General features: G+C 36.8%; 1 protein-coding gene across 2 annotated transcripts in view; it reads right to left on the reverse strand.

Annotated features, from left to right (window-relative positions):
• EDIL3 (EGF like repeats and discoidin domains 3) overlaps nt 1–26315 on the reverse strand; it is a 397168-nt gene that overhangs the window by 269412 nt on the left and 101441 nt on the right. For both annotated transcript variants that reach the window (XM_055342305.1, XM_055342303.1), the window contains exon 2: nt 7429–7557. In XM_055342305.1, the coding sequence (XP_055198280.1) occupies nt 7429–7557 (129 nt within the window). The remainder of the gene's footprint in view (nt 1–7428; nt 7558–26315) is intronic.

The following is a 26315-nucleotide window of genomic DNA, read 5'->3' on the forward strand; positions in this document are numbered from 1 at the left end:
AGAGGGAGAAGCAGACTCCATGCCGGAAGCCCGACGTGGGACTCGATCCCGGGACTCCAGGATCACACTCTGGGGCAAAGGTAGGCACCAAACCGCCGAGCCACCCAGGGATCCCCCTATCTCTGATCTTTCCTAAATATTATTTCCTCTGTCCAAATACTTTTATCTTTCATCTTTCTAGATTGGAATTAATTTTTATAATCACGTGACAATATTACTTTTTCAGGTAAGCATACATTCCCTGACATCTAGCTTAAGATAAGACACCTGCTATATATTCTTATGACTCCATATGCTTCTGCTATCACACCACCCACCATATTCATCTATTTATTTATCTGCTTTCCTAGCTAGACAATAATTTCTGTAAATTCGTTTACCATTACATTCCACCAGATATGTAACTATTACTTAGCAAGTACTCAATAGATATATAAAAATACATGAAAACTAAGATTTTTTTAAAGTCAATCACTTAGGGGGGAGGGGCAAGATGGCGGAAGAGCAGGGTCCCCAAATCACCTGTCCCCACCAAATTACCTAGATAACCTTCAAACCATCCTGAAAATCTACGAATTCGGCCTGAGATGTAAAGAGAGACCAGCTGGAACGCTACAGTGAGGAGAGTCCGCGCTTCTATCAAGGTAGGAAGACGGGGAAAAAGAAATAAAGGAACAAAAGGCCTCCGAGGGGGAGGGGACCCGCGAGGAGCCGGGCTGAGGCCGGGGCGAGTGTCCCCAGGACAGGAGAGCCCCGTCCCGGAGGAGCAGGAGCTGCACCAACCTTCCCGGGCGGGCGGAAAGGGGCTCGCAGGGAGTTGGAGCAGGACCCAGGAGGGCGGGGATGCCCTCAGGCTCCCGGGGACACTAACAGACACCTGTGCCCCGGGAGAGTGCGCCGAGCTCCCTAAGGGCTGCAGCGCGCACGGAGGGACCGACCGGAGCAGCTCGGAGGGGCTCGGGAGCGGCTCCAGGGAGGGAGCTGCAGGGCGGGAGCGCGAATCCACCAGCGCAGGCCCCGGAGCACAGGGCGCCGGGACACAGCCCAGGATCCGGCCTCCCCCGGGACAGGCAGAGGCCGGGAGGGCCCAGGACAGCAAGGACGCTCCTGCCCCGAGCTGAGCAGATCAGCGGCCCCGCCCCGGAGCCTCCAGGCCCTGTAGACGGAGAACCGAGAGCCCTGAGCCCCGTAGTTCCTGCGGAGGCTAAATCCAGGCTTCCAGAGTTGCCATAGCAACTGCGGCTGTTCCTCCTGGGGCCCCACGGGGTAAACAACCCCCGCTGAGCCCGGCAGCAGGCAGGGGCAGAGCAGCTCCCCCAAGTGCTAACACCTGAGAATCAGCACAGCAGGCCCCTCCCCCAGAAGACCAGCCGGACGGACCAGTGATACTCCCCCGTGTTCCAATACAACTTGTTTTTGGCCACTCTGCACTGAGCAAAATGACTAGAAGGAAAACCTCACCTCAAAAGAAAGAATCAGAAACAGCCCTCTTTCCCACAGAGCTACAAAATCTGGATTACACTTCAATGTCAGAAAGCCAATTCAGAAGCACTACTATACAGCTACTGGTGGCTCTAGAAAAGAGCATTAAGGACTCACGAGACTTCATGACTGCAGAATTTAGATCCAATCAGGCAGAAATTAAAAATCAACTGAATGAGATGCAATCCAAACTAGAGGTCCTAACGACGAGGGTTAACGAGGTGGAAGAACGCGTGAGTGACATAGAAGACAAGTTAATGGCAAAGAGGGAAACTGAGGAAAAAAGAGACAAACAATTAAAGGACCATGAAGACAGATTAAGGGAATTAAATGACACCCTAAGGAAGAAAAACCTACGTTTAATTGGGGTTCCCGAGGGCGCCGAAAGGGACAGAGGGCCAGAATATGTATTTGAACAAATCCTAGCTGAAAACTTTCCCAATCTGGGAAGGGAAACAGGCATTCAGATCCAGGAAATAGAGAGATCCCCCCCTAAAATCAATAAAAACCGTTCAACACCTCGACATTTAATAGTGAAGCTTGCAAATTCCAAAGATAAAGAGAAGATCCTTAAAGCAGCAAGAGACAAGAAGTCCCTGACTTTCATGGGGAGGAATATTAGGGTAACAGCAGACCTCTCCACAGAGACCTGGCAGGCCAGAAAGGGCTGGCAGGATATATTCAGGGTCCTAAATGAGAAGAACATGCAACCAAGAATACTTTATCCAGCAAGGCTCTCATTCAAAATGGAAGGAGAGATAAAGAGCTTCCAAGACAGGCAGGAACTGAAAGAATATGTGACCTCCAAACCAGCTCTGCAAGAAATTTTAAGGGGGACTCTTAAAACTCCCCTTTAAGAAGAAGTTCAGTGGAACAATCCACAAAAACAAGGACTAAATAGATATCATGATGACACTAAACTCATATCTGTCAATAGTAACTCTGAACGTGAATGGGCTTAATGACCCCATCAAAAGGCGCAGGGTTTCAGACTGGATAAAAAAGCAGGACCCATCTATTTGCTGTCTACAAGAGACTCATTTTAGACAGAAGGACACCTACAACCTGAAAATAAAAGGTTGGAGAACCATTTACCATTCAAATGGTTCTCAAAATATACCCTAAAAACTACAGAACACTTCTGAAAGAAATTGAGGAAGACACAAAGAGATGGAAAAATATTCCATGCTCATGGATTGGCAGAATTAATATTGTGAAAATGTCAATATTACCCAGGGCAATTTACACATATAATGCAATCCCTATCAAAATACCATGGACTTTCTTCAGAGACTTAGAACAAATTATTTTAAGATTTGTGTGGAATCAGAAAAGACCCCAAACAGCCAGGGGAATTTTAAAAAAGAAAACCATATCTGGGGGCATCACAATGCCAGATTTCAGGTTGTACTACAAAGCTGTGTTCATCAAGACAGTGTGGTACTGGCACAAAAACAGACATATAGATCAATGGAACAGAACAGAGAACCCAGAAGTGGACCCTGAACTTTATGGTCAACTAATATTCGATAAAGGAGGAAAGACTATCCATTGGAAGAAAGACAGTCTCTTCAATAAATGGTGCTGGGAAAATTGGACATCCACATGCAGAAGAATGAAACTGGACCACTCTCTTGCACCATACACAAAGATAAACTCAAAATAGATGAAAGATCTAAATGTGAGACAAGATCCCATCAAAATCCCAGAGGAGAACTCAGGCAACACCCTTTTTGAACTTGGCCACAGTAACCGGAGAAGGACAAACAGTGTATGTTCTCATTCATTTGGGGAATATGAATAATAGTGAAAGGGAATATAAGGGAAGGGAGAAGAAATGTGTGAGAAATATCAGAAAGGGAGACAGAACAATAAAGACTTCTAACTCTGGGAAATGAACTAGGGGTGGTGGAGGGAGAGGAGGGCGGGGGGTGGGGGTGAATGGGTGACGGGCACTGAGGGGTACACTTGACGGGATGAGCACTGGTTGTTATTCTGTATGTTGGTAAATTGAACACCAATAAAAATTAATTTATAAAAAAAAAAGTCAATCACTTATTTTGTTCTCTTTGATTACATTAATATACTATATATTTGAGTTGTTAAAGCTTGTAATTGCTATTATTTTATTGTATTAATCTGATAGCACACAGAGGGGAATTATGCCATGTAACAGATAATCTAATAATTTCCAATTTTTTTTTAATTTCCAAATTTTTAACAAACTCTACAATATTCACTGGTAATAGCAATTTCTGTATGAAATATACGTGTCAATATTTGGCTCCAAATTACCCAGTGCCATCCAGGAATGTGAGCAGGTGGAAAGAAGTTTGGGGCTTAACCACACGGTGGTCTGTCTAGAAGTCTCCTGAAGAAAAAAGATAGCACGTAGTGAACATCTGTGCAAACATTGGTTAATCTGGCTGATGTCTTAAAATCGGAGGATATGCAGTAGATTCTTTTTCCCTTTCCTTTAATCAAGGAGATATTTTCCTAATGCCTTTTGTAGCTCTAAGAAGTGAGTTATAATAACTCTAAGAGGCTGAGAACATTGAAGTGTGGAAGTATGTCTGAAGAGAGAGATGTGTGTGGGAAAGAAAGAGAGATGGGTAAATGATGGATATTAGAGTATAGAGACAGATCAAGAATTATATCTAAGAAAAACAATGTTGTCTAGTGAATGAAGTTCACAAACCTGAGTAGATCAATTTCTCCAAGCTTTCACACGTAATATGGCAATGTAGGTGATATGAGGATTGATTGCAAATGCGAAAAAGTGTTTTGTGCTTATCTGTCACTAGATGCATTGGGAGGGAAAAATAAAAGTACAAAATTGGGTGAGGATCTTTTTGAAAAAAGTAACATCAAGAACTTAAAACAAAGTTACTAAAAGTGATGAGGTTTGAGGTAAAATCAAAAAGTGATTTTTATCTCTAAGAATAGTACATATTGGAAATTCTCTTTTCTAGATGTACTACAAAGAAGAGATTATCTGATTGTAGAGTGAACAGAATAAAAATAATTTTTAGAATTAAGATCAAAACCAAACTTTTTCTAAGAAAATATAGAAAAGATTTTCTTTCTTTTGGAAAGTAAGAATAAGAGATATAGAATTCACATAATCACAAAACTTATATAGCTTAAAGGTTAGAAGAAAGCTTGGCCACATCTCCATCTTTGAGGAGATTAATGTGTAAGTAAATATACATCGATGGCAACAACTAAAATCTTCTATCTTTTAAGATATTACATTAAAACACCTATAGCTTTTTTTAGTGGGAGAGTGTATAAAATGCTAATATACTTTATGCTTTCTGAATTGGTGCTACCTAAAGGTTAGGAAAAAACAACAGAAATGTCACACCAAAGGAGTATACTTTTTCACACTAAAAATGCAGGATGGTCTTAAATGATCTAATGTTTCATATATTTTGTCCCAATAAGTAGTCTTAAAAATATGAAAAAGAACTCAGGTAGGCTAGATATTAAAAGCATTGCTACTGGGACACCTGGGTGGCTCAGCGGTTGAGTGTCTGCCTTTGGCTCAGGACATGATCTCAGGATCTGGGATCGAGTCCCACATTGGCTCCCTGTGGGGAGCCTGCTTCTCCCTCTGCCTGTGTCTCTGCCTCTCTCTGTGTATCTCTCATGAATAAATAAATAAAATCTCTAAAAAAAGCATTGCTACTAAAAATTTTTAAATAAAAAAAAATAAAAGCATTGCTACCAAATGTTTGTATTTAATAAATATTCAGTACTCCCTTATTACATAAAAGTTGAGAAAGAAGTAGTAGAAAGGTAAGTAAGGTAATACATGTATGTCCTAAAGAGGTATCTAACCTAGATTGCTTGATTTCCCCGTATTTTCTCACTTAAAAAAATATAATACACAATATAGCAATATATTATATAATACACAATATATGTATATATTATATAATATCAATATAGCAAAGTTGCATTCAAGAAACTATGGATATTTTTAAAACTTGGAGGGCACTTGTTTTCTATTATTTTAATGTTATAAAACCAAGATATTAAATTAGAATTGGTGTAACTAATATGCTATGCAAATAACAAAGCAAATAAAAATGGATATATTTCTTCCAAGATATGGATATATTTCTTATAAGAATATATACTATGGAAGAATGTGGTTGCTTAAAACACACACTAAAAAATAGAACTTAAGATAAAATACTATAACTGCATTATTTCTGAATATCATATTTTAATAATATATAATAATGAATATGAGGAAAATTTAATTCTATGATCATGTGATTCTCCAGTCTCACTGAACTACATAGAATATGGCAGTATATTTAAAGTGTTGTTGCCCTAGTCTTATTCCTCTGATAAAATGATAAAAATTGAATTAATTTAAAAATATGCACCAAAGAATTCAAGTATTTACTTAAAAAATCTATGAAGATACTGATTTCTAAATTATTTAAAGACATTTGCCTCTTTGATTCCAGATTTGGCTCTTAGAAAATAGCAACAAAAACATTATATACTACAAATGTAAGGCACTGTCAGTTTGGGGTTAGCAGGTTTAAATATAACACTAAAGTTTTATTCTATTCATCTCTTCCTGTTAGCAATATTTATGACTATAATTTTCTCCAGAGATATAGACTTTCCTGAGAATATGGTTCTCATATTAAACTCTGAAACTCACTGTACATATTTGGAGACTGGGCCAAAGTAGCTAAAAAAGTTTTATTTCAGTGGCACTGTATCAAACACCCTACACTAGCAGTGAGTTAATAAAAGCCTTAGAAGAGAATTATATTTGAAATGGATTAAATGAACAAGGTAACTTTCTGTAATAATATAATTGTTTCAGATGTAATACATTCATACTAATGTAATTTAAAAATACAAGAAAACACATTTAACAAATAGAACACACTAAAATCCAATAACTAGTGGTCAAAAATGGTAAGTTAATAGTTTTAATTATTCTTTCTTTCATTCATTCAACAGTTGTTGGGCTTCTATTATGCATAAAGGTACTAGGTTAGTTGCATTAGGTACAATGATGCATAACTCAAACTGATCCCTTACTATAGTTCTCTTCTTCAAAACTGTTTTTCAAAAGCCATCAAAACCTCTGAGGTTTCCAAGGTTTATGCTGGTTGACAAAAATTTAACTCAAAACTTGTTTAGTTTTCCTATATTGAACAGATATAGTCTACTTTTTATTTTTCTTGGCACTGATATGAAACAAATATAGACATTTTTTCAAATTTAATCATGGTATTTCCTTTAGTCAGAGAGAAAAATCTCTATACAAGTTAAAACAGTGCTAAATTATTTGAAGTACGGCCATATCCTTAATGGGAACGGTTTGGAAATTATGAAGTTACCCTGAATCCATAACTACATATGCCACTGAAGTACTCCACAGATGAAAAAAAAAATTTGAAACATATCAATGACTAATCAATTTTTGCAAAGTTTTTGAGAAGACTCTGAAGAACAGCACAGACTCTGAAACATCATCTTTTATTTATTTATAGTTAAAAGAGCTACAAAATACTGGTATTATCAGTCACTAAAATAAGTTCTATATTATTTAGAGTGGCTAATTTAAATAAATTGACTAGGGACTTATTTTTAAGTAAGAATGAAATTTTAAATGTATATCAATATTAGAGAGATAAAAATGTATTATATTCAAGTAATACTTGTAGTAACTTTGAAGTATAGTGTTATTCACTAAAACATTTTTAAATTATTTGGGAATACCACTAATACAAATATAATTTAATTATAAAATAGGTATTATAAAATTGAGAGTACTACAGAGGGGTAAACTGATTCACAGTATACAGAAATCTGATACAGAATTCCCATACCTCACCACACCAAATTTGTCAGTCACTCATGCATACAAAGAGAATAACTACTGAAATGCTTAAATCTTGCACTTACCAACCTCCACAACACTAGAACAGTTGGGATCTGTGAAGCCATCTGGACATTTGCAGGAAAAGGAATTGTCAGACAATCCTGACAAACAAACACCTCCATTTTCACATGGATTGGGATCACAGATATCACCTGAGAAATAAAGAAATAGATAATGAATTTTCATTTGTCTTAGGCATCAAAATGCACTATTTCATACTCCATCTTCCTTTGGTAAAGCCATCATACGGCTTAGATTTATAAATAAGGTATGCAAGACCCATTTGAAACCATGTGCTTTTGTAAGATGAATGATATAGAACATAAAATTAAATTTTCTAATTCATATATTGCATACTGAATAACATACTAAAAGTCATTAACTTAGTTTGGGGTTCCTTCATTGCATATAAATGAAATATGTCTGATTTGTTAAAGACTAACTGAAATATATCTGGTAGACTGATTTATTAATTACTCCAATAAAAAAGCTTTCTAAAAAAAAAAAAAGCTTTCTAAACTCACACATTTAACTCTGTAAATTCTTACTAAAGGGGTGGGCTTTATTTCTGGATCCCTAGAATCTGGGCTTGCCCATGTGACTTGCTTTGACCAACAGGATGTTAGCAGACTTGTAGCCAGCATAAGTGTATAAAAGCACTTGAATATTTCTTTTTATTAATTTAAATTTTATTTCTTTATAAGAAACAGAGAGAGAGAGAGAGGCAGAGACATAGAGGGAGAAGCAGGCTCCATGCAGGGAGCCTGATACGGAACTCGATCCCGGGACCCCGGGGTCACGTCCTGGGCCAAAGGCAGACGCTCAACCGCTGAGCCACCGAGGAGCCCCTCACTTGAATATTTCTACTTGGAACACTATCAGGGCCATGAGAATAAATTCAGCTAGCTTGCTTGGAGAGGTGAGAGAAACATCGAGGAATAAGAAAGAAACTGCCACAGAGAAATAAGCTGTGCCCTAACAAAAACCTATAATATTTGGCCTTGGCTTTGGTACTGGATGGTAGATGAAACCTTGAAAGGCACTGGAAAGGATGGCTATAGGAGGCTGGAAAAACATGAGGCTATCCTATGTTACATAGAGAAAAGGAGTTGGTAAGGCTGTCCCCTGAGAAAACTTTTGTGACAGAAAATATAACTAATGACTGTTATAAATGAGTAATGAGATTTCCAGGCAGAATGTTAAAGTGTCAATTGGTTCTTAACAGTTGCACTGATAAAGTATTACAAGAAAGAGATGTGATAAATAAAGAACTGATGAGTTTGAAAGTAAAGGAATACAGAAAGACCAGAATTTGATATAACCAACCAACCAACCACCAACAACCCAAACAACAACAACAACAACAAAAACAACAACAACAAAAACACTATATCTCAATGCCAGCCTTTCAAATCACTGAAAGATCAATTCTGGGGTTTTGTCAGAAAGGCATGGCCTCAACATAAATACCAAATTAAGAATATGGCTAGAAGGGCCCTCATGAAAACATTTCAAATAATTCAAATACAGCCTAAAAGACTCTCTAGGCTAAATAAAGGGGCTTCAAAAAGTCCTAAAAGTAATATCTCTGAACATTTTGACACACCCAAAGTAGCACTGATTAAGTCTGGAGTGAAAAACAAGCTTCAGACAAAGTCATGGGTGTGGTTTTATTGCACAGAGAGGATAGAAATCGGATTCAGAAAAGCCTACAGAGTTTTTAAGGGAGCTTTATAGGGGAAAGTGTCACTGCCTAGATTAAAAGAGAAGGAGGCTTTTCACATTTACAAAAGCATCTCTGTCCCAACTTTCTACTATTTTGTATTTCTTGGGAACTTTATTCCCTTATAGAAACTTTCCCATGAATTATTGCCTCTCTGTTCTACACTAGCAACTTAGGACTTTAGGAAAATAAAAGTGGAGGTTAACATTTTGTCACATTTTTAAAGGAAGTCATTAGCTATATTAATAGGATAGATAAAAATACTACATTAGCACTGAAATAGCTATTATAGTCATGAAATAAGTGAATAAGTGAGAGAATGAATAAGGTTGGGTAATATAATTGAATTTAGTATGGCTAGATTATTTGGTTAGGAATGGCTGCAAAAGTATAAATATCTCATATTAGTAAAGATGAAAAAATAACAACAGACTTTATAAGATGAAGAGCCAATGAATGTTTTTAACATGTATTCTAAGGTTTTGACATGGTCATATCTATATTTTAAGATGAATATCTTTGCAGCACTTTATACACTGCATTTGAATGGGGAGGCTGTTGACCAATAGAGATATATTTCAATAGATTTTCTATCTCTTTATATATCTAGCTTGCTAGTCACTCAGTCATTCCTCCACTCATCCATTCATTTGTCCATCTATCCTCCCATTCCTTGAGTACCTGTTTTATAGCAGGTACTGAAGTCAGTGCTGGGCATACAGATCTAAAGATATTCTTTACCATAAAGAAGTGCAGGGCCTACTATGCAAGATAAAAAAAAGCATGGACAATTACCACACATAGTAAAAGCTGTAATTAGTATACATGATCCAAAATTTAGGATCAGCAAAGACTTCTAAAAGGATTCAGTGTTGTCAGGTGATACAGTAGATGAGGGGATATCTATTAAACAGTCTAGGCAAAGAGAACAGCATATACAAAGGAAAAAGATCACGGTGCATTCTAGGAACTTCAAGCAGGCCACTATAATTAGAGCATAAATGTGAGAAATAGAGAGAAAGGAGCTCAGAAAGTAGCATGGCCATATAAATAAAGAGCCTGTGTATGCTGTGCCAAAAATCTGAAGTTTATCTTTAAGCACAGAAAAATCATAAAAGGACTTTATGCATGATAAAGTATATGATCACATTCGTGTTTTGGGGATGATAATTGAGGCGGCATTGTATTGGATCAAATGGAAGAGTCAAGGCTGAGGGCAAAAGGACTAAGCGTTAATCTCTTTTGAAGTAGTCTAGTCCCTTCAAAAACTGATTTTCTTAACTCTTTTCAGAGACAGCTATGAACAGAGAAAGCCATGAAGGCACCATTCAATTCTGATTCAGCTAATAAATACTAGGTAATAAAACAAGACATGAAAGTCCCCCCAAATCACTACTGCTCTTTCCCCCAGATAATGAATCTAGAAGCAAACCAATTACTATTGAGATTTTCTAGAAAGAAGCAATAATCAGTTTTGAATGTAATACCATCCCTCTCTACCTTAGATATCAACAAAGTAACATAGCTTTTTACTGCCAGACTAGCCTACTAAACCTGTACACTGCATGAAGATAGATATTAACATCCAAATTTTTTTTGATGAGACATCAGTCATTATTTTGTGTATTGTTAGTACTACAAAAAGAGGAGTTCTTTACTCCCTAGACCAGGATCTGTTGTTGCAGCGAAGTCAACAGATCAAGACACACTGTAGATATTCATATCCATTTATTTACACTCCAGGAGAAAGGCAAGGCAGGGGTGATATCCCAGAGGTTCTCAAGCATAGGGACTACATTGATACATTTATCCAAAATCAATTACCTTTCATTCTTATCCTTTTTACTCCCATAACCAAGTTCCTGCATAGTTAATTAACTGATGTGAGCTTATAGTCCTGATAAATCAGGGACCACACAAAGCTGGAATGCCTGGTCCTTTTAATTATTCCATCAGGATGGGAAATTTTGATGTCCTGTGAAAACTTTCTTGGTACGTGTGCTGCCCTTTCTAGGTGATAATACTTAATCTAATTGGTTTTCTATCAGGTGTGTATGCCAGTCATATGATGCTTTTGAGGTCAAAATAAGACAGGGTATGTTCACCTCTCACCACACCTTGTAGACACCAGCTGCTGTTTAGCTGACCTGTTCATTCTCTCTCGTCCTTGAACATTTTGTTCTTTTTTTTTTTTTGCTTATGTCTACTTATTTCTAATACATTGCACAGTTGTGAAAATTCATCTTATATGTTATCCCCATTTTTGATATTTACTCAATGTCTTTATGAAAGGTAGAAAAGAGGTAATAGATTTGACCAAAATGTACATAGTAGAATCAAGATAATACTATGACCAAATTGATGTGGGAGTTGAGGGAGAGCAAGATATCTGGGTTGATGTCTAGAGCTCCTGCCTCTGTGACTGAGTGGTCATCTTTCACAAGGAAATATAATGGATTTAATTTTAAAGGAATTGTTGTGTTTGAAAAGTCTGTGGGACATCCAAAATGAAAGTGTCCCATAAAGCTACTGAACACACAGATATGAAAATAGAAAGACTTTGGTATAACATGGATTGCTAGGTATGGATGTGAATACTATATTTCAGTGAGTCTCTAAAGGAAGGAAGAGGAGGGTGGGAGGGAGTAGAGAGAAAATTCGAGAAAAGGAGAGGTCCTTGGGCATAACAAAAATAAATGAGGAAAAATAAGGAAGGAAGAGTCTCTGAAAGAGAAAAAAAAAAAAACAGGAAAATAGTGCTAGGCCTTTCCACTTCAGTATAAATACTCAGTTATTCACTTAGGCTCTAGTATGTCCCTACATGTACCAGTGTTAGATGGACAGTATAGAAGAAAATAAAATTTTTGCATTGGATAAAGTACAGGGTGGAAGACAGAAGCCCATCAAACATAATTAGGATTATCACAGACTGTGCTTTAAGTCTGCTTTTCCACATCTAATTATGAAATGTATCTCTGTGTCACATGGGTTCTCCATGAAGTAAATGTTAAGATAAAGTTAAGAGTGCAACAAATTTATGAAAAAGTAATGTCTGTGAACAGTAAATGAGGAGGAAGCAGTAATGGGCGGGGAAATCCTTCATCCTGTGATGCAGGTCTGACACTTGTGAAAAGAAATAGGAGGTGGGGTGGGAAAGAAGGAGAATAGAGCAAGTAAGCCTCAGTTTGTAATACAAACTTGATGAAGTCTTAGCCAATCCACCAGAAAGGAAAGTTTACTCTTTGGAGACATCCTCCAAGGGCATAAATGACCAGATACTGGTATGTTTGCCATGTTCAGTCACTGGCTGCAGGCATAGTGAGGCTATAAAGCTCCAGGGGGATCCTGGAAGTGCTGCAGAAGGTCTCTGGAGGCTAACTACATTCCTTGCAGCTAGACTGCTTATTTTCTTGAAGGGGGGGGGTACTACAGCAGTGCACTTCCACAGGTGCCACAATCTTCTCAGTCTCGCAACTGTCCTGGTTAGGATCAGTTACATTGTTATCTTGGTTTAAACCATCATATCTGAGCCTGCTGTTTTCTCTACTTACCCATTATTTCAATGGGTTGTACAGATGAAGCCTGATCCTTTATGTAGAAGCAAATCCTCTAGCTGGAATTTCAAGTCTAATTAAAATGCACTGTAGGGACTTCTGATTCTCTGTCATTTCAATTAACCTAGGAAAGCATCAGCTCAGGTAAGAATCCTGATTAAAATGCAATAGATAATAAAATAAAATAAAATAATAAATAAAATAAAATTAAAATAAAATAAAATAAAATATAAAATAAAATAGATTCCTGGACTTCAAATCAGTGCTTTTTGTCTGTTTGTTTATTTCCCGATGGATGTGTTGGTAGAATCCTTTAAAACTAAGATGGCAACCAATACAAGAAGACAGGCTCAATGTGGGAAAATAGGACAATACACGATTTCATGGTTCTTTATTCCACTGTCAGCAGGCTCCTAAAGTATACCTCTGCATATTGTAATCTGTGTGCAGCGTTCTAGCTTGATGCTTCTTGGCTGGCTGGCCTCACCTGCTTTAGATTAGGACAGATGTGTTTAATTTGAATCTAACTATGTTTTATGATTCCATCTGCAGTTTATGGCAGACTCAGGCAAATTAAGCTGATGCCGATTTGCCTTTTGGCAAAAGAATGAAGCAATTATTTTTCCCAGGGGCAAGAAATCATTGCAGACTAAATTTAACTTCCTGTTTGCCTGGTCTTTCACCCACTCTCCAGGGTTCTGCTTGGACTGGGACCATCCTGTCTGAGTCCAAAGTCCACCTCATTCTTTTCACTGGCCCACCACCTGTTGCCAGTCACCTGTTCAAGGTGATTCAAGGATTGTCTTATTTCATCTCATTATTAATTTGCAATCCATGATCATTTAGCCTAGATAGCAAAGTGTACAGGCATCTATAATACATCATGTAGCACTGCAGAAGACAATGTAAAACCTTCTAAAAATCTAAAATCTCTTTTTAATTGTGGTTGTTTTTCCTGTGAGCTCAATATATGAGCTATGCAATTTCTAACGCCAAGGAAAGGATAAAATCCTATGTTGGCCCTACACTGGGAATCAGGTGAAAAGAATAGCTAATTTTCCTCATCAATGTTTAAACTCTCAGATGATTTATGCATTCTGTTTTCTTTATACATTAGTGCCCTTCTCCAGTTCACAGATCAGAGAATCACTGAGTCATTCATCATGTATTGACACTCCAGGAAACACAGTTGAGGCTGGGACTACAGCCTAGATGAAGACACATCAAGTTCCAGCACTCTTAGAATTTATCTTATACTGGAGGGGATGCAGAATGAAAAACTAACTAGTAAGCAAGGTATTGGTCACTATAATAAAAGCCATAGGAGTGGGGGGGTGCAGGATAACAGGCTAGTGAGAAAAGCAGGAAAAAGAACTGGTTACTTAAATGTACAGTCCAGAGATGCTTCTCTGAGGAGGTGTCACTGGAATTGAAAACTAAAGATGAACAGTGCCAGTCATGTTACAATCTAAGGAAGAGTTTTTTAGGTAGGAGAATAGCAAATGTACGGCCCTACTGATAGGCAAGAGTAATGAATTTAAGAAATGGAAAGGGGGCCAATGCATTTGGGACATGGTAACAAAATGTCACTGAATGTTTTTTGTCAGCAACACAATGTTAGTAGCAACCAATTTATAATTTAAAGCCCCTTATTTGACTGTCCTCATAATAATCAAGGGCATTTCCACCAGGCCTATTCTTAATACTTATCAAACATCTACTGAAAATATATTATTGTATTTACATGCTAATGTTCTTATCTGTGTGTATATTGATCTTTTTTACATATTAATATGTCTACAGAGTACTGCTAATGTATTCATGTATTTACATGGTAATATAAATATACCGATAATTTATTTGGAGGAATGCAAGCTTCTCCATTTTTTATGTTCCTTTAACAATGCTTTTTCCATTTCTGAAAAAAAATCTGCATAAAGGTATAAAATTAAAAACAACAACAAAAAAGGTAACATATTACTCAAACATGTTACTTAACCAACACAAAATATTTAATTTCTTCAGTATTTCCCCACACTAAATGTGAAAGACATTGCCATACATACTGATATGTGGGAAAACAAAACACAGTGACCATTTAAAGTCGTGTTTCACAACTATGACAATGCAGGTCTGTGTATTAAAACCTCATCTTCAGTTTATTGCCCTCCTACCATTTTATTTACAAACTGGAAGAAAATAAAAGCTTTGTCTTCAACTGCACAAATTAAAATTTTTAACAAGTCTGTAAACAGAGTACTTGGCAAAATGAGCCAATTGCAGTACACAGGTTAGCAATAACTCTAGTTAAAATGAAATATATTTCATGAAAATATGCATACTCAACCTGGTAAAACAGAAAATGTTAGTACCCTTATGACTTACTGCCGGTAAAATTATGCACAACAAAATAAATGTCACTTTTTGAATCAACAATAGGCTTCTCAATTTACTTTAGGGCTTCTGGAGAGACCATTTGTGTTGAATATTGAAATTTTATTTGTTGTATGTTCTAATGTTTGATGCACAGATTTTTATTTTAAAGCCTTCTTTTGTAAACTAAAGCTTATGAGTGCAGTCAGTTTAGATCTCAAAAAAAAAAAACAGTTAAAAAGGTTTGATCTGATTGTTGGCTTCATACGTACTTTATATATAAATTCTAATCAATATTTCAGACCATTACTTCAATTAGGAGAGAAGGAAATAAGATAAAAATGCCAATAAGAATAAGTTTATCTGCATCGCTAGGATCGGCCATTTTACTGGAAAATCACTGGACATACTTGCAATAAAAGACAATCTAATTCTATGCCCTGGTGGCCACAGGGCCCCAAAAGGACCATATTCAGCTATGGAAGACACAAATCTAATGACTAAACGAAGGAATGTCTTAGACTCAGAGCCACACTAAAGCTAACTTAAAGCACATTATCTCTCAGCTGATAGCCAGTGGTTTATCACACTATTTCAAAAGACATTTTTCTTTGTGGATAATGTTTTAAATGCTAAGGGAATACTGAAGAAAATTAGAAGAAAATTAGCAAAATTGTTGAGTATTGACAACGTGAATTTTGCATCCTTTAACACAGCTTCAATCAAGGCTAAGTGCATGAAAAGACAAAACTATTTGGAGCTCTATATTTTGAAAGAAAATCTGGGCAGACTTTGTGTTTTAAAACACTCTAGAGAGTCCCTTAAAATAACAAAATCTAGAGTTTTTAGAATTGAAAGGGACATCAGAAATGATCTAACCCAGTGGTTCTCAAACTTCACTGTATATTACAATCTCAGGGGAGCTTTTCAAATTCCTGATGCCCAGCCCAATTAAATCAGAATGACTGAGGGTGGAACCCAGCCCTCCACATTTTTGAGAACTCATCTAAAGATTTTAATTTATTAAAGAAGAAAAAAATAAAATGAGTAAGGAGAAAGAATGGAAAGAAGGAAAGATAGAAGGAAGAAAGTTTTTACTTTTCTGCCTTCAATTGAGAGGAAAGCAAATGAAGAAAAATATTTAACTAGATTCCTTTGTTAGTTTACTAAGATTATGAAAAAAAATTATTTGCAGGACGCTATAACTGGCAATTGAAAATGAAGGTACACAGTATGTTAAGGAAATTAGAATAGATACTACTTTTAATTTTTTAAATAAAAAATAGATACTAGGGATCCCTGGGTGGTGCAGCAGTTTGGCGCCTGCCTTTGGCCCAGGGCGCGATCCTGGAGACCCGGGATCGAATCCCACATCGGGCTTCCGGTGCATGGAGCCTGCTTCTCCCTCTGCCTGTGTCTCTGCCTCTCTCTCTCTCTCTCTCTCTCTCTCTGTGTGTGTGACTATCATAAATAAATAAATAAATTAAAAAAAATAAAAAAATAGATACTAGATACTATTTTTATTTTTTTAATTTTTATTTTTTTAAATTTTATTTATTTATTCATTCATGAGCAACACACAGAGAGAGAGGCAGAGACGCAGGCAGGGGAGAAGCAGGCTCCATGCACGGAGCCTGACATGGGACTTGATCCCAGGTCTCCAGGATCACACCCTAGGCTAAAGGTGGCGCTAAACCACTGAGCCACCCGGGCTGCCCTAGATACTACTTTTAATACTAACATGTATTGAAATCCTATCAAATAATTCGCTGAAACTTCAGAAATTAGAGAATTCAACCATACAGAAATTCAGAGAATTCAACCATGCAGAATTCTCAGGTCTGTTGACAATATTGTTTCTACCTCTGAAGAATATCTACCTAGTCATTCAGTTCATATTTCCTGAAGCCCATCTATGCTCCATTAAAATTTATCATTGCTGTACATACTATGGGGGCTCTGATAGACAATGACTTGTTCTCAGGGTTTAAGAAAAGACACAAGTAGTTGACTGGTAGTTACAACTGTATGTTAGGTCTATGAAAAAGAAAACTGTGGGTGCGAAGAGAGCACAGGAAGGGAGCACTAAACTCAGAATTCTGACTTAGGAAGCCTTCCCAAAAGCACGTCATGTCCAATTCAAGACCAGAGAGCTGGTGGAAACCAGCTAGGCAACTACATGGGACAACAGATTGGAAGCAGAAGGAAAAGTATGAGAAAATGCAGGTAGGAGAGCCAGTGTATGTGTTTAAAAAACAGGAAGAAACCCACCTCACCTGGAGAGAAGAGTGAACAGAAATGGCAAGAGACAAGGGAAACAAAAGCAAAAATGAACTATTGCGATTTCATCAAGATAAAAAGTTTCTGCACAGCAACGGAAACAGTCAATAAAACTCAAAGACAACCTACATAATGGGAGAAGATATTTGCAAATGACCTATCAGATAAAGGGCTAGTATCATTCAGTCAAGAAACGGGCGGGGATCCCTGGGTGGCGCAGCGGTTTGGCACCTGCCTTTGGCCCAGGGCGCAATCCTGGAGACCCGGGATCGAATCCCACATCAGGCTCCCGGTGCATGGAGCCTGCTTCTCCCTCTGCCTGTGTCTCTGCCTCTCTCTCTCTCTCTCTCTCTGACTATAATAAATAAATAAATTAATTAATTAATTAATAAGAAATGGGCAGAAGACATGAAAAGACATTTCTCCAAAAAAGAACTACAGAAAGCACACGAAAAAATGGTCCACATCACTTGTCATCAGGGAAAGACAAATCAAAACCACAATGAGATACCACTTTATACCAGTGAGAATGGTTAAAATTAGCAAGACAGGAAATAGCAAATGCTGGCGAGGATGTAGAAAAAAGGGAACCCTTTTGCAATGCTGGTGCAGCCACTCTGGAAAACAGTATGGAGGTTCCTCAAGAAGTTAAAAATAGAGCTACCTTATGACCCAGCAATTGAACTACTGAATATTTACCCCAAAAATAGAGATGTAGTGAAACAATGGGATACCTGCACCCCAATGTTTATAGCAGCAATGTCCACAATAGCCAAACTATGGAAGGATCCTCGACAGAAGAATGGATAAAGATGATGTGATATATATATCATTTATACTATCAACTATATACACCATATATATCATTTACATCAGTGTGGATGGAACTGGAGGGTATTATGATGAATGAAGTTGGACTTATATAGTTTCACTTATATGTGGAATACAAGAAATAGTGAAAGGGACCATAAGGGTAGAAGGGGAAACTGAGTGGGGAAAAATCAGAAAGGAAGACAAACCATAAGAAACTCTTAACTTTGAGAAACAAAAGGAGGGTTGCCGAAGGGGAGGTAGTTAGGGAAATAGGGTAACTGGGTGACAGGCATTAAGGAGGGCACATGATGTGATCAGCACTGGGTGTTATACTAAATGTTGGCAAATTGAATTTAAATTTTTAAAAAAGTGTCAATGCTAAAGAAAATAAAGTGGACAGGATATGTAGTGTCTTTAAGAGTCTCAAAAGGAGTCTGGGCATTCCTGAGCAGAAAGGATAGCTACTTAGGATACTAAGCAGGAGGGCTGACATGATTTGGACTTCAGATTACTCACCTTACCTGTAGTGTGGATAATGGATTACAAGAAGATAAAATGTAAGTGTGGCAGATCAGTTAGGAAGTGGCAAATGTTACTCTGGCACAAGGGATTGCTGGCTTGGATTAGAATACTAACCACAGAAATGAAGAGAAGTGGATTCCAAAAGTTCTATTGAGATTTATGGGCCAAATGGTTGAAAGGAAAGAAAGCTAAAAAATGAACTCACCTACCAAAATTCAACAAAAAGTTCTGCCTTTCATTCTGATGGAAATTACAGTCTAAGAAGCAAGTTTGGGGATGGTGATAAAAGGAAGTGATAGATTCCATTTTGGAAATGCTTGGACTAAAATGCCTGCAGATGTGCACTTGGAGATACTCAGTGAGAATTTGGTTTTATGCATTGGAACCTGGGGAGAAAGGTTTGGGCTAGAGAGATAAATTAACACAGAGCTGATTTTTTTTTTTTAAATCATGAGAATATAAACAAAAATTCTGAGAAGAGCATTTGGATATGTGGTCTAGAAACCATATACACTTGCAAACTCTGCATTGTAAACTCTCTGAAGTTCAGAATCATTTCGGGATCCCTGGGTGGCACAGCGGTTTGGCGCCTGCCTTTGGCCCAGGACGCGATCCTGGAGACCCGGGATCGAATCCCACATCGGGCTCCTGGTGCATGGAGCCTGCTTCTCCCTCTGCCTGTGTCTCTGCCTCTCTCTCTCTCTGTGACTATCATAAATAAATAAAAATTGAAAAAAAAAAAAAAGAATCATTTCAACTTAGAAAATTCTCCCCTGTGCCAAAGATCAGGCTCTTCTACCTGCATTTTCACATACTCTTCCCTCTGCCTCTGGCAAAAGTCCATAGTATCCAAATAAAATATTATCCAATTATAAACAGGTGGGAGGCAGAGGTTGGAAATGTACTTAATACAGAAACTTAGGGGCACTAGTTGGCTCCGTCTATTAAGCATCTAACCCTTGATTTTGGCTCAGGTCATGATATCAGGGTTGTGAGAGCCCCATGTCAGCTCCATGGGACTTAAAATTCTCTCTCCCTCTCCTTCTGCCCTTCCCCACCCTCCCTCTCTTAAAAAAAAAATAATAAAATGACAGAGACCTAACAGTATTTCGATGCTACTGAGAAGCAGCTACAAAAAAGAAGAGGTTAAAGATACAATAGAGAGGAAATACTCAGAAAGGCAAGGAGTGTGGAAAAAAACATGACCAATGGGCCATCTACAGAAAGAAGATGGAAAGAAACACTGAGGGCTCAGCCGAGTTTGAAAACAATTGACAGGGGATGCCTGGATGGCTCAGCGGTTGAGCGTCTGTCTTTGGCTTGGGGCGGGATCCTGGGGTTCCAGGATCAAGTCCCATGTCAGGCTCCCTGCATGGAGCCTGCTTCTCCCTCTGCCTGTGTCTCTGCCTCTCTCTCTGTGTCCCATAAATAAATAAATAAAAACTTAAAAAAAAAAAAAAAAAAGAGAGCAGCCCAGGTGGCTCAGTGGTTTAGGACTGCCTTCAGCCTACGTTGTGACCCTGGAGACTCGGGATCAAGTCCCATGTGGGGCTCCCTGTATGGAGCCTCCTTCTCCCTCTGCCTGTGTCTCTGCTTCTCTCTCTCTCTCTCTCTCTCTCTCTCTCTGTCTCTCATGAATAAATAAATAAAAATCTTAAAAGAAAAAAAAAGAAAGAAAACAATTGACAGTGGTGACAAGTACCCAACTCGATATCTGCATAGAGGTCAACACCTGGATGTGTGATAGAAGTAGAGAGCCAAGCCAGGTATGTTGTTTCATCAGACAGGTGTAGCGACGGTCAACAGAGCAAAAGAGTGACACCTGGCTGGTTCTGATTTTTTTGAAAAATGCACAAGATAGCTTATTGAATTTTATGCTCTAAGATTATATATATATTTATAATTACGCAAAAATTATAAACTCAGTCAAATGTTCTTTCAGAGAATATTTCAGTTCTTCAGTTGACAGCAAAGGACAGACTAAAAGATAGAACTTGGCTGCTGTATATAAATAACACAGTACATCGTGATGGTAACACTTAGCCCATCAATCCTTGTCGTGAATACAAACTCACACTGACTATAAAAACAATCAGGTGATACAAAGAAGATAAAATTTAGTGCCATGTCCAACTGGGGAAGTTTCACATTCCTTCTTATTTAGATCTTAAATTGTCAATTTTCTGAATGTAAAGCTGCTCAGCCATAGTACAAAAATAACCTCCAAGGAAAACCAGTCAAAAACAAGTTGGCTAACTTGATCGCTTACGAAACATGGGTACCCAAAGAAAGAACAGGACATCGTGTTAATCATTGGATAACCCATTTTATCATTTTTTTTCAGACAGAAAGGATACGTCACGTTAAAATTACAGGAAAAAATTGTAAAGTCTAATTGTGTTTTATTTAGAACCTTGTTTGAAGATTCACAATTTAAGACAGCAGTAGAATGACAGTTTCAAACTATAGCAAGTAAAAGCTGAAGGAATATTTTTCAGTTTTAAGTACAGCCCCAACTATTTATTGCCAGATGTTTAAAGTAGTCAATCATGTCATTACATAACATGTTTATAAACTGTGCACTAAATCTGACTGCATTATGTTTACCCATTTGGAGGCTAGAGAAAAAAAAATTAAAATGCATCCTCTTCTAACTAAAAATAACCAATAAGCACTTATCTAATTTATGGAATGGAAGTCATATATTAAAAGTCAGATTTAGATCTTGATTAATTTTTGTATAAAGTGAATGATTTCATATTCACCTTTTATAGCAATTTTCACATGAAAGCAACACTTTATAGTTTCTGAATGCTCTAATTCCATATAATCTATAAATTTTCAGAATTTAAATCTTTTTATTCACAGTCAACAGTTCAACGGAGCAGAAACATAAATGACTTAGGCCACTGTCTATAGACATGCTTACTAATAAACATGAGAACACACTAGCTCTTTAATTATTTTAACAAACATGGACTATCTTATTCAGATTTAATGATTATAAGGCCATTGTGTTTTCCTAATGCAAAGAAGTTCCTGACAAGTAAAGACAGCTGAGCAATTAACTCAGTGGAAGTCAGAAATTATGGGTGTTCATGCTATCTTCTTGATTTTCAACAGGTGTCCAATTTTTGCTGTTAGCACTCCAATTTGCATCTTTATAGGGAACAGCCTGATTTTAAGGAGGGAAGCAAAGTGCCCTTTCTTTAGGAGTTCCAGCCGCCTTAATGGAATGCCATTCAGAATATTAGTGCTTTTATACTGAAAAGGCAAGGAAATACTTAGGAAGCTGGGCTATGTTACTCTTCTGGCCTATCGAACAGAAATGTGACTTGTTAAAAGGAAGCCATTAAGCACAGAAATGGATAACTGAGAGAACTTGAACAGATTAAAAATAAAAAACCCATTGCCTCTACTCTATCAATGGTCTCCATCCCACATTAGGTCACATACTGTGAGTCCTTACCAGGATTCGATCTCTGTATCCCTCCTGTCCTCGTTTTTGTGATCATTTAATACCCACCAGCTCCTTTTCAGTCCTTAAACCAGCCCTGATCCTAAAAGAAGGATCTGATTTGGCCTAATGCTCAGAACCCAGCATATCACTGCTATTCATGAGGTTCTGACCTTCCTTGTCCTTCCCTTTTCTCATTGGTTTAATTACTGTCTATGCAATTTTGTTAATGACTCTCAAATATGGGTGGTATCAGCACAGTTTAGAATAATTTTGGTTAGATGCTTCATGCTTCAAGCTACATAAGCCATTGGGAAACCCTATGTCCCAAGCCCCCTACATAGCTTCCTTGTGACAGACCTATCTTGGTGACACAACTATTCATAGGACTTAAATTATGCACCCTGTTTCTGAAAAAATTTCTCTGACACAAATTACCTGCTTGCTCAAATTTCATACACTCTTGAATTCTTCTACTCCATCACTTAGTTGAACTGTTAGAACATTTTATTATTTTATAGTAATATTAGTTTAACATGTTTTTGTGACTTAACTATGTGCCAAACATTATACTAAGTGCTTTATGAATATTAATCTCATTTAATCCTTTTAATACTCCTATCAGAAACTTTGCTAATCTTAATAAGACTCATTTTACATATGAAAAAAAATGTAAATTTACTAAAGTTGTATAATTTACCAAAGGACATAGAATAACAGTGGCAAAGTGAGATTTACACATAGGTAGCATGGCTTCAGAAACAAACTATGCATGTTTGCATGGTTTCCCTTGCCTCTATTTTCCTCCACCTTCTCTCACCTCTGCAAGTTCTTCATCTTCTTCAAGTCCTTTTCATTCTCTGACTATTGGCCAATGATTCAGAATTGTTGTATGTTGCCTACTTTTCATCCATTGGAAAACTTTAGCCTTTTGGTATAGTCCTCCCAGTGCTTCCATATCTGAGCCTCTTTTTGCTTAAAAGGGGAACAGTTCTAGGTTCTAGTCTGCAGTTAACATAGTTATGTCTAGCTATGTCCCTTAGAACAAACTTCCCCTGCTGTGGACAATACTTACTACAGCTGAAAGTGAAGGTAAGCCTTTGCTAGCAGGTCAGATACTGGAATAGACCATGCTGCAAAAATATGTTATGCTGATATATTGATTCCTAGATGATATAATGATTCCCTAATATATAAATCATTAATTAGACAAATCCCTAGAGCCTGAGTACTATAAAAGAAATTCCTCTATTTCTCCCAATCTTATTTGGAAAATTATGTAGATGACCACAGCACATGAATCATTGTTTGAGTATAGGACGGCAAATCCTAGAATAAGATCTGATCCACAGTAACGCAATATATACCTGGCGAAATAATCTCATATATTTAAATGAACTTGTATGTATATGTTCTCTTACAAAAAATGCAATGATGACTATCACATGAAAATAATAAAATACCCGTGATAGAAATATAGCTTTTGGAAAGTTAAGGTAGCATATCTCAATAATAATTTAGCTAGAAAGAATTTACTGTTCCTCCTATTAATGGCATCTGGCACCTGTAGACCACCAATGAATCACTGAAACAGAGCTTTAGGAATAAGGAATGACTTCTGGACTAAGTGGCTAAGTGGCTGTTGTTTTTTTTTTTTTTTTTCCAGTTGTGAAGGATACCTTAAGCAACAGAATGAAGCGTGCATTTTCTCTGTGAAAACACCAATCCTCTCTGAAACCATGTTATACTGACAAAGATTATAACCAACTTACATAAAAGAGTAAAATGACTCATTATCAAAAACTTAAGTGTTACCATACATATTTAAAGTAACATAGTGAACAATTCAGAAATTGATATCACTATTATCCTAATTATGTGATCTGTATTGCACAAAAAGCTACTCTGAACCTAAAGGTTTGTTGTGTTGTTTTTTTTTCCCCTTTTCCTCTTAGAGTTTAAGATAACAATAATGACAAAATCTCCATTTTATTGAGCATGTACTATTATCCAAGCACTTTCATTGTTAGAAAGAATCAATTGCCTATAATTGGGAAAACTGGATAGCCATATGAAAAAGAGTAAAACTGAACTCTTATACACAAAAATCAACTCAAACTGAATTAAAGACGTGTGTAAGATCTAAAGCCATAAAACTACTAGTAGAAAACAGAAGGGGTAAAGCTCCTTGGCATCAGTCCTGCAATGATTTTTTGGATTTCATACCAAAAGCAAAGACAACAAAAGCAAAAAATAAACAGGTGGGACTACATCAAATTAAAATGCTTCTGCACAGCAAAGGAAACCATGAACAAAATGAAAAGGCAATCTACAGAATGGGAGAAGATATTTACAAATCACATATCTGATAGGAGGTTAATATTCCAAATGTATAAAGAACTCATATAATTCAATAACAAATATATAATCTGATTAGAAAACAGTAGAAGATCTGGATTGACATTTTTCTAGAGAAGACATACAAACGGCCAAAAGCTACATATAAAGATGCTCAACATTCCTAATAATCAGGGAAATGCAAACAAAACCAAAATGAGGTATCACTTTATACCTGTTAGAACGGCTATTACCAAAAGACAAGATATAACATGTGCTGGTGAGGATGTGGAGAAAAAACCTTTTTTTTTTATTTAATACATTTTTATTTATTTATTTTTATAATCTTATTTATGTATTTGAGAAAAAGAGCCAGCATGAGCAGGGGGAGGACCAGAAGAAGAGGAAGAAGCAGACTCCACACTGAGCAGGGAGCCCAATGTGGGGCTCAATTCCAGGACTCTGGGATCATGACCTGAGCTGAAGTCAGACACTTAAGTGACAAAGCCACCCAAGTGCCCCAGGAAAACCTTTTATGATATTGGTGGGAATGGTGTTCCATCCACTGTGGAAAACCGTATGGAGGTACTTCAAAAAATCAAAAAATTTGAGTTAAGAGACAAATTCTGAGGATCTAATGTACAGCACAGTGATCACAGTTAATAATACTATATTATATATTTCAAAGTTGCTAAGAAGCTAAGTTTTTAATGTTCTCACCATAGAAGAGAAATGGTAATTATGTGACATGATGCAGGTGTTAGCTACAGCTATAGTGGTATCATTTTGCAATATATAATTTATAAAATCAGCATGCCATACATCCCAAATTTATTCAATGTTATATGTCAATTATATCTCAATAAAGCTGGAAAAAATAAAAATTAAAAAACAGTGTTCATTGTAAATAGTTCAGATAATACAATAGTAGAGAAAGCAAAAAACAGTTCTCTATACTCCCATCGCTAAGATATAATCATTACTAATTTGAATACCTCCTACAAAACTTCTCTGTTTAGCTATACTCACTGTAATCTAATATTTTTAACTATAAAACAAATAAAGGCATATCTTTTTTAAAGAAGTTAGAAACTCATTACATGGATTTCAAATACCCACCTTCTTTGATTTTCATTCTCAAACCCTAGAAGTATACCACTATTAGCTCTTTTTATCTTTTCTGAGATTTATAAATATTTTCTTTGATATTTGTTTTACACAAATTGAAATGACATGTTTTTCCATGCCTTGTTCATATTGCTTTATAGTGTATTTCAGAGACTGTCAGCACAAAGACACTTCATTCTGCTTAGCAAATATATGGTATCCAAATTCATAAGTATGACATAATTTTATATGCAGTTCCATATCACTGGACATTTAGGAGGTTTCAAATGTTTTTCTGTTATAAACAATTATGAACTGATCACTATTGTACCAACCTCTTTGTGAACTTTCACCTGTACTGGAAATAAAACCTTAGAAATGGGCATATGCATCAAAAAAATGGATTAATAATGCTTAATAGTCTTCCAAAAACTATACCAATTTTGAATACCACTAATAGTACATTGCTTTTTTTCTTTATGGTTGATAGCATTTGGCCAGGACTATTTCTAAATTAACTCACATTACTGCAAGCAATATGTACACATGATTTCTGTTCCTCTTTAATAAGAGTGGTTTACAATGTTGGGCTCTAACAAGTAAAAAACTCTGAGTTCTTGTCAACTGGGAAGAAAGATAAAGGATGATCTGCTTAACTGCATAACTAATCCAAAAGATATACAAATTTGAAAGCTCTTAAAGCTTTAATTCTATTTTGAATGTGGGCCACAAAGTTAGTGTGAT

This window comes from Nyctereutes procyonoides, unplaced genomic scaffold, assembly GCF_905146905.1.
Source record: "Nyctereutes procyonoides isolate TBG_1078 unplaced genomic scaffold, NYPRO_anot_genome, whole genome shotgun sequence".
Lineage (NCBI taxonomy): Eukaryota > Metazoa > Chordata > Mammalia > Carnivora > Canidae > Nyctereutes > Nyctereutes procyonoides.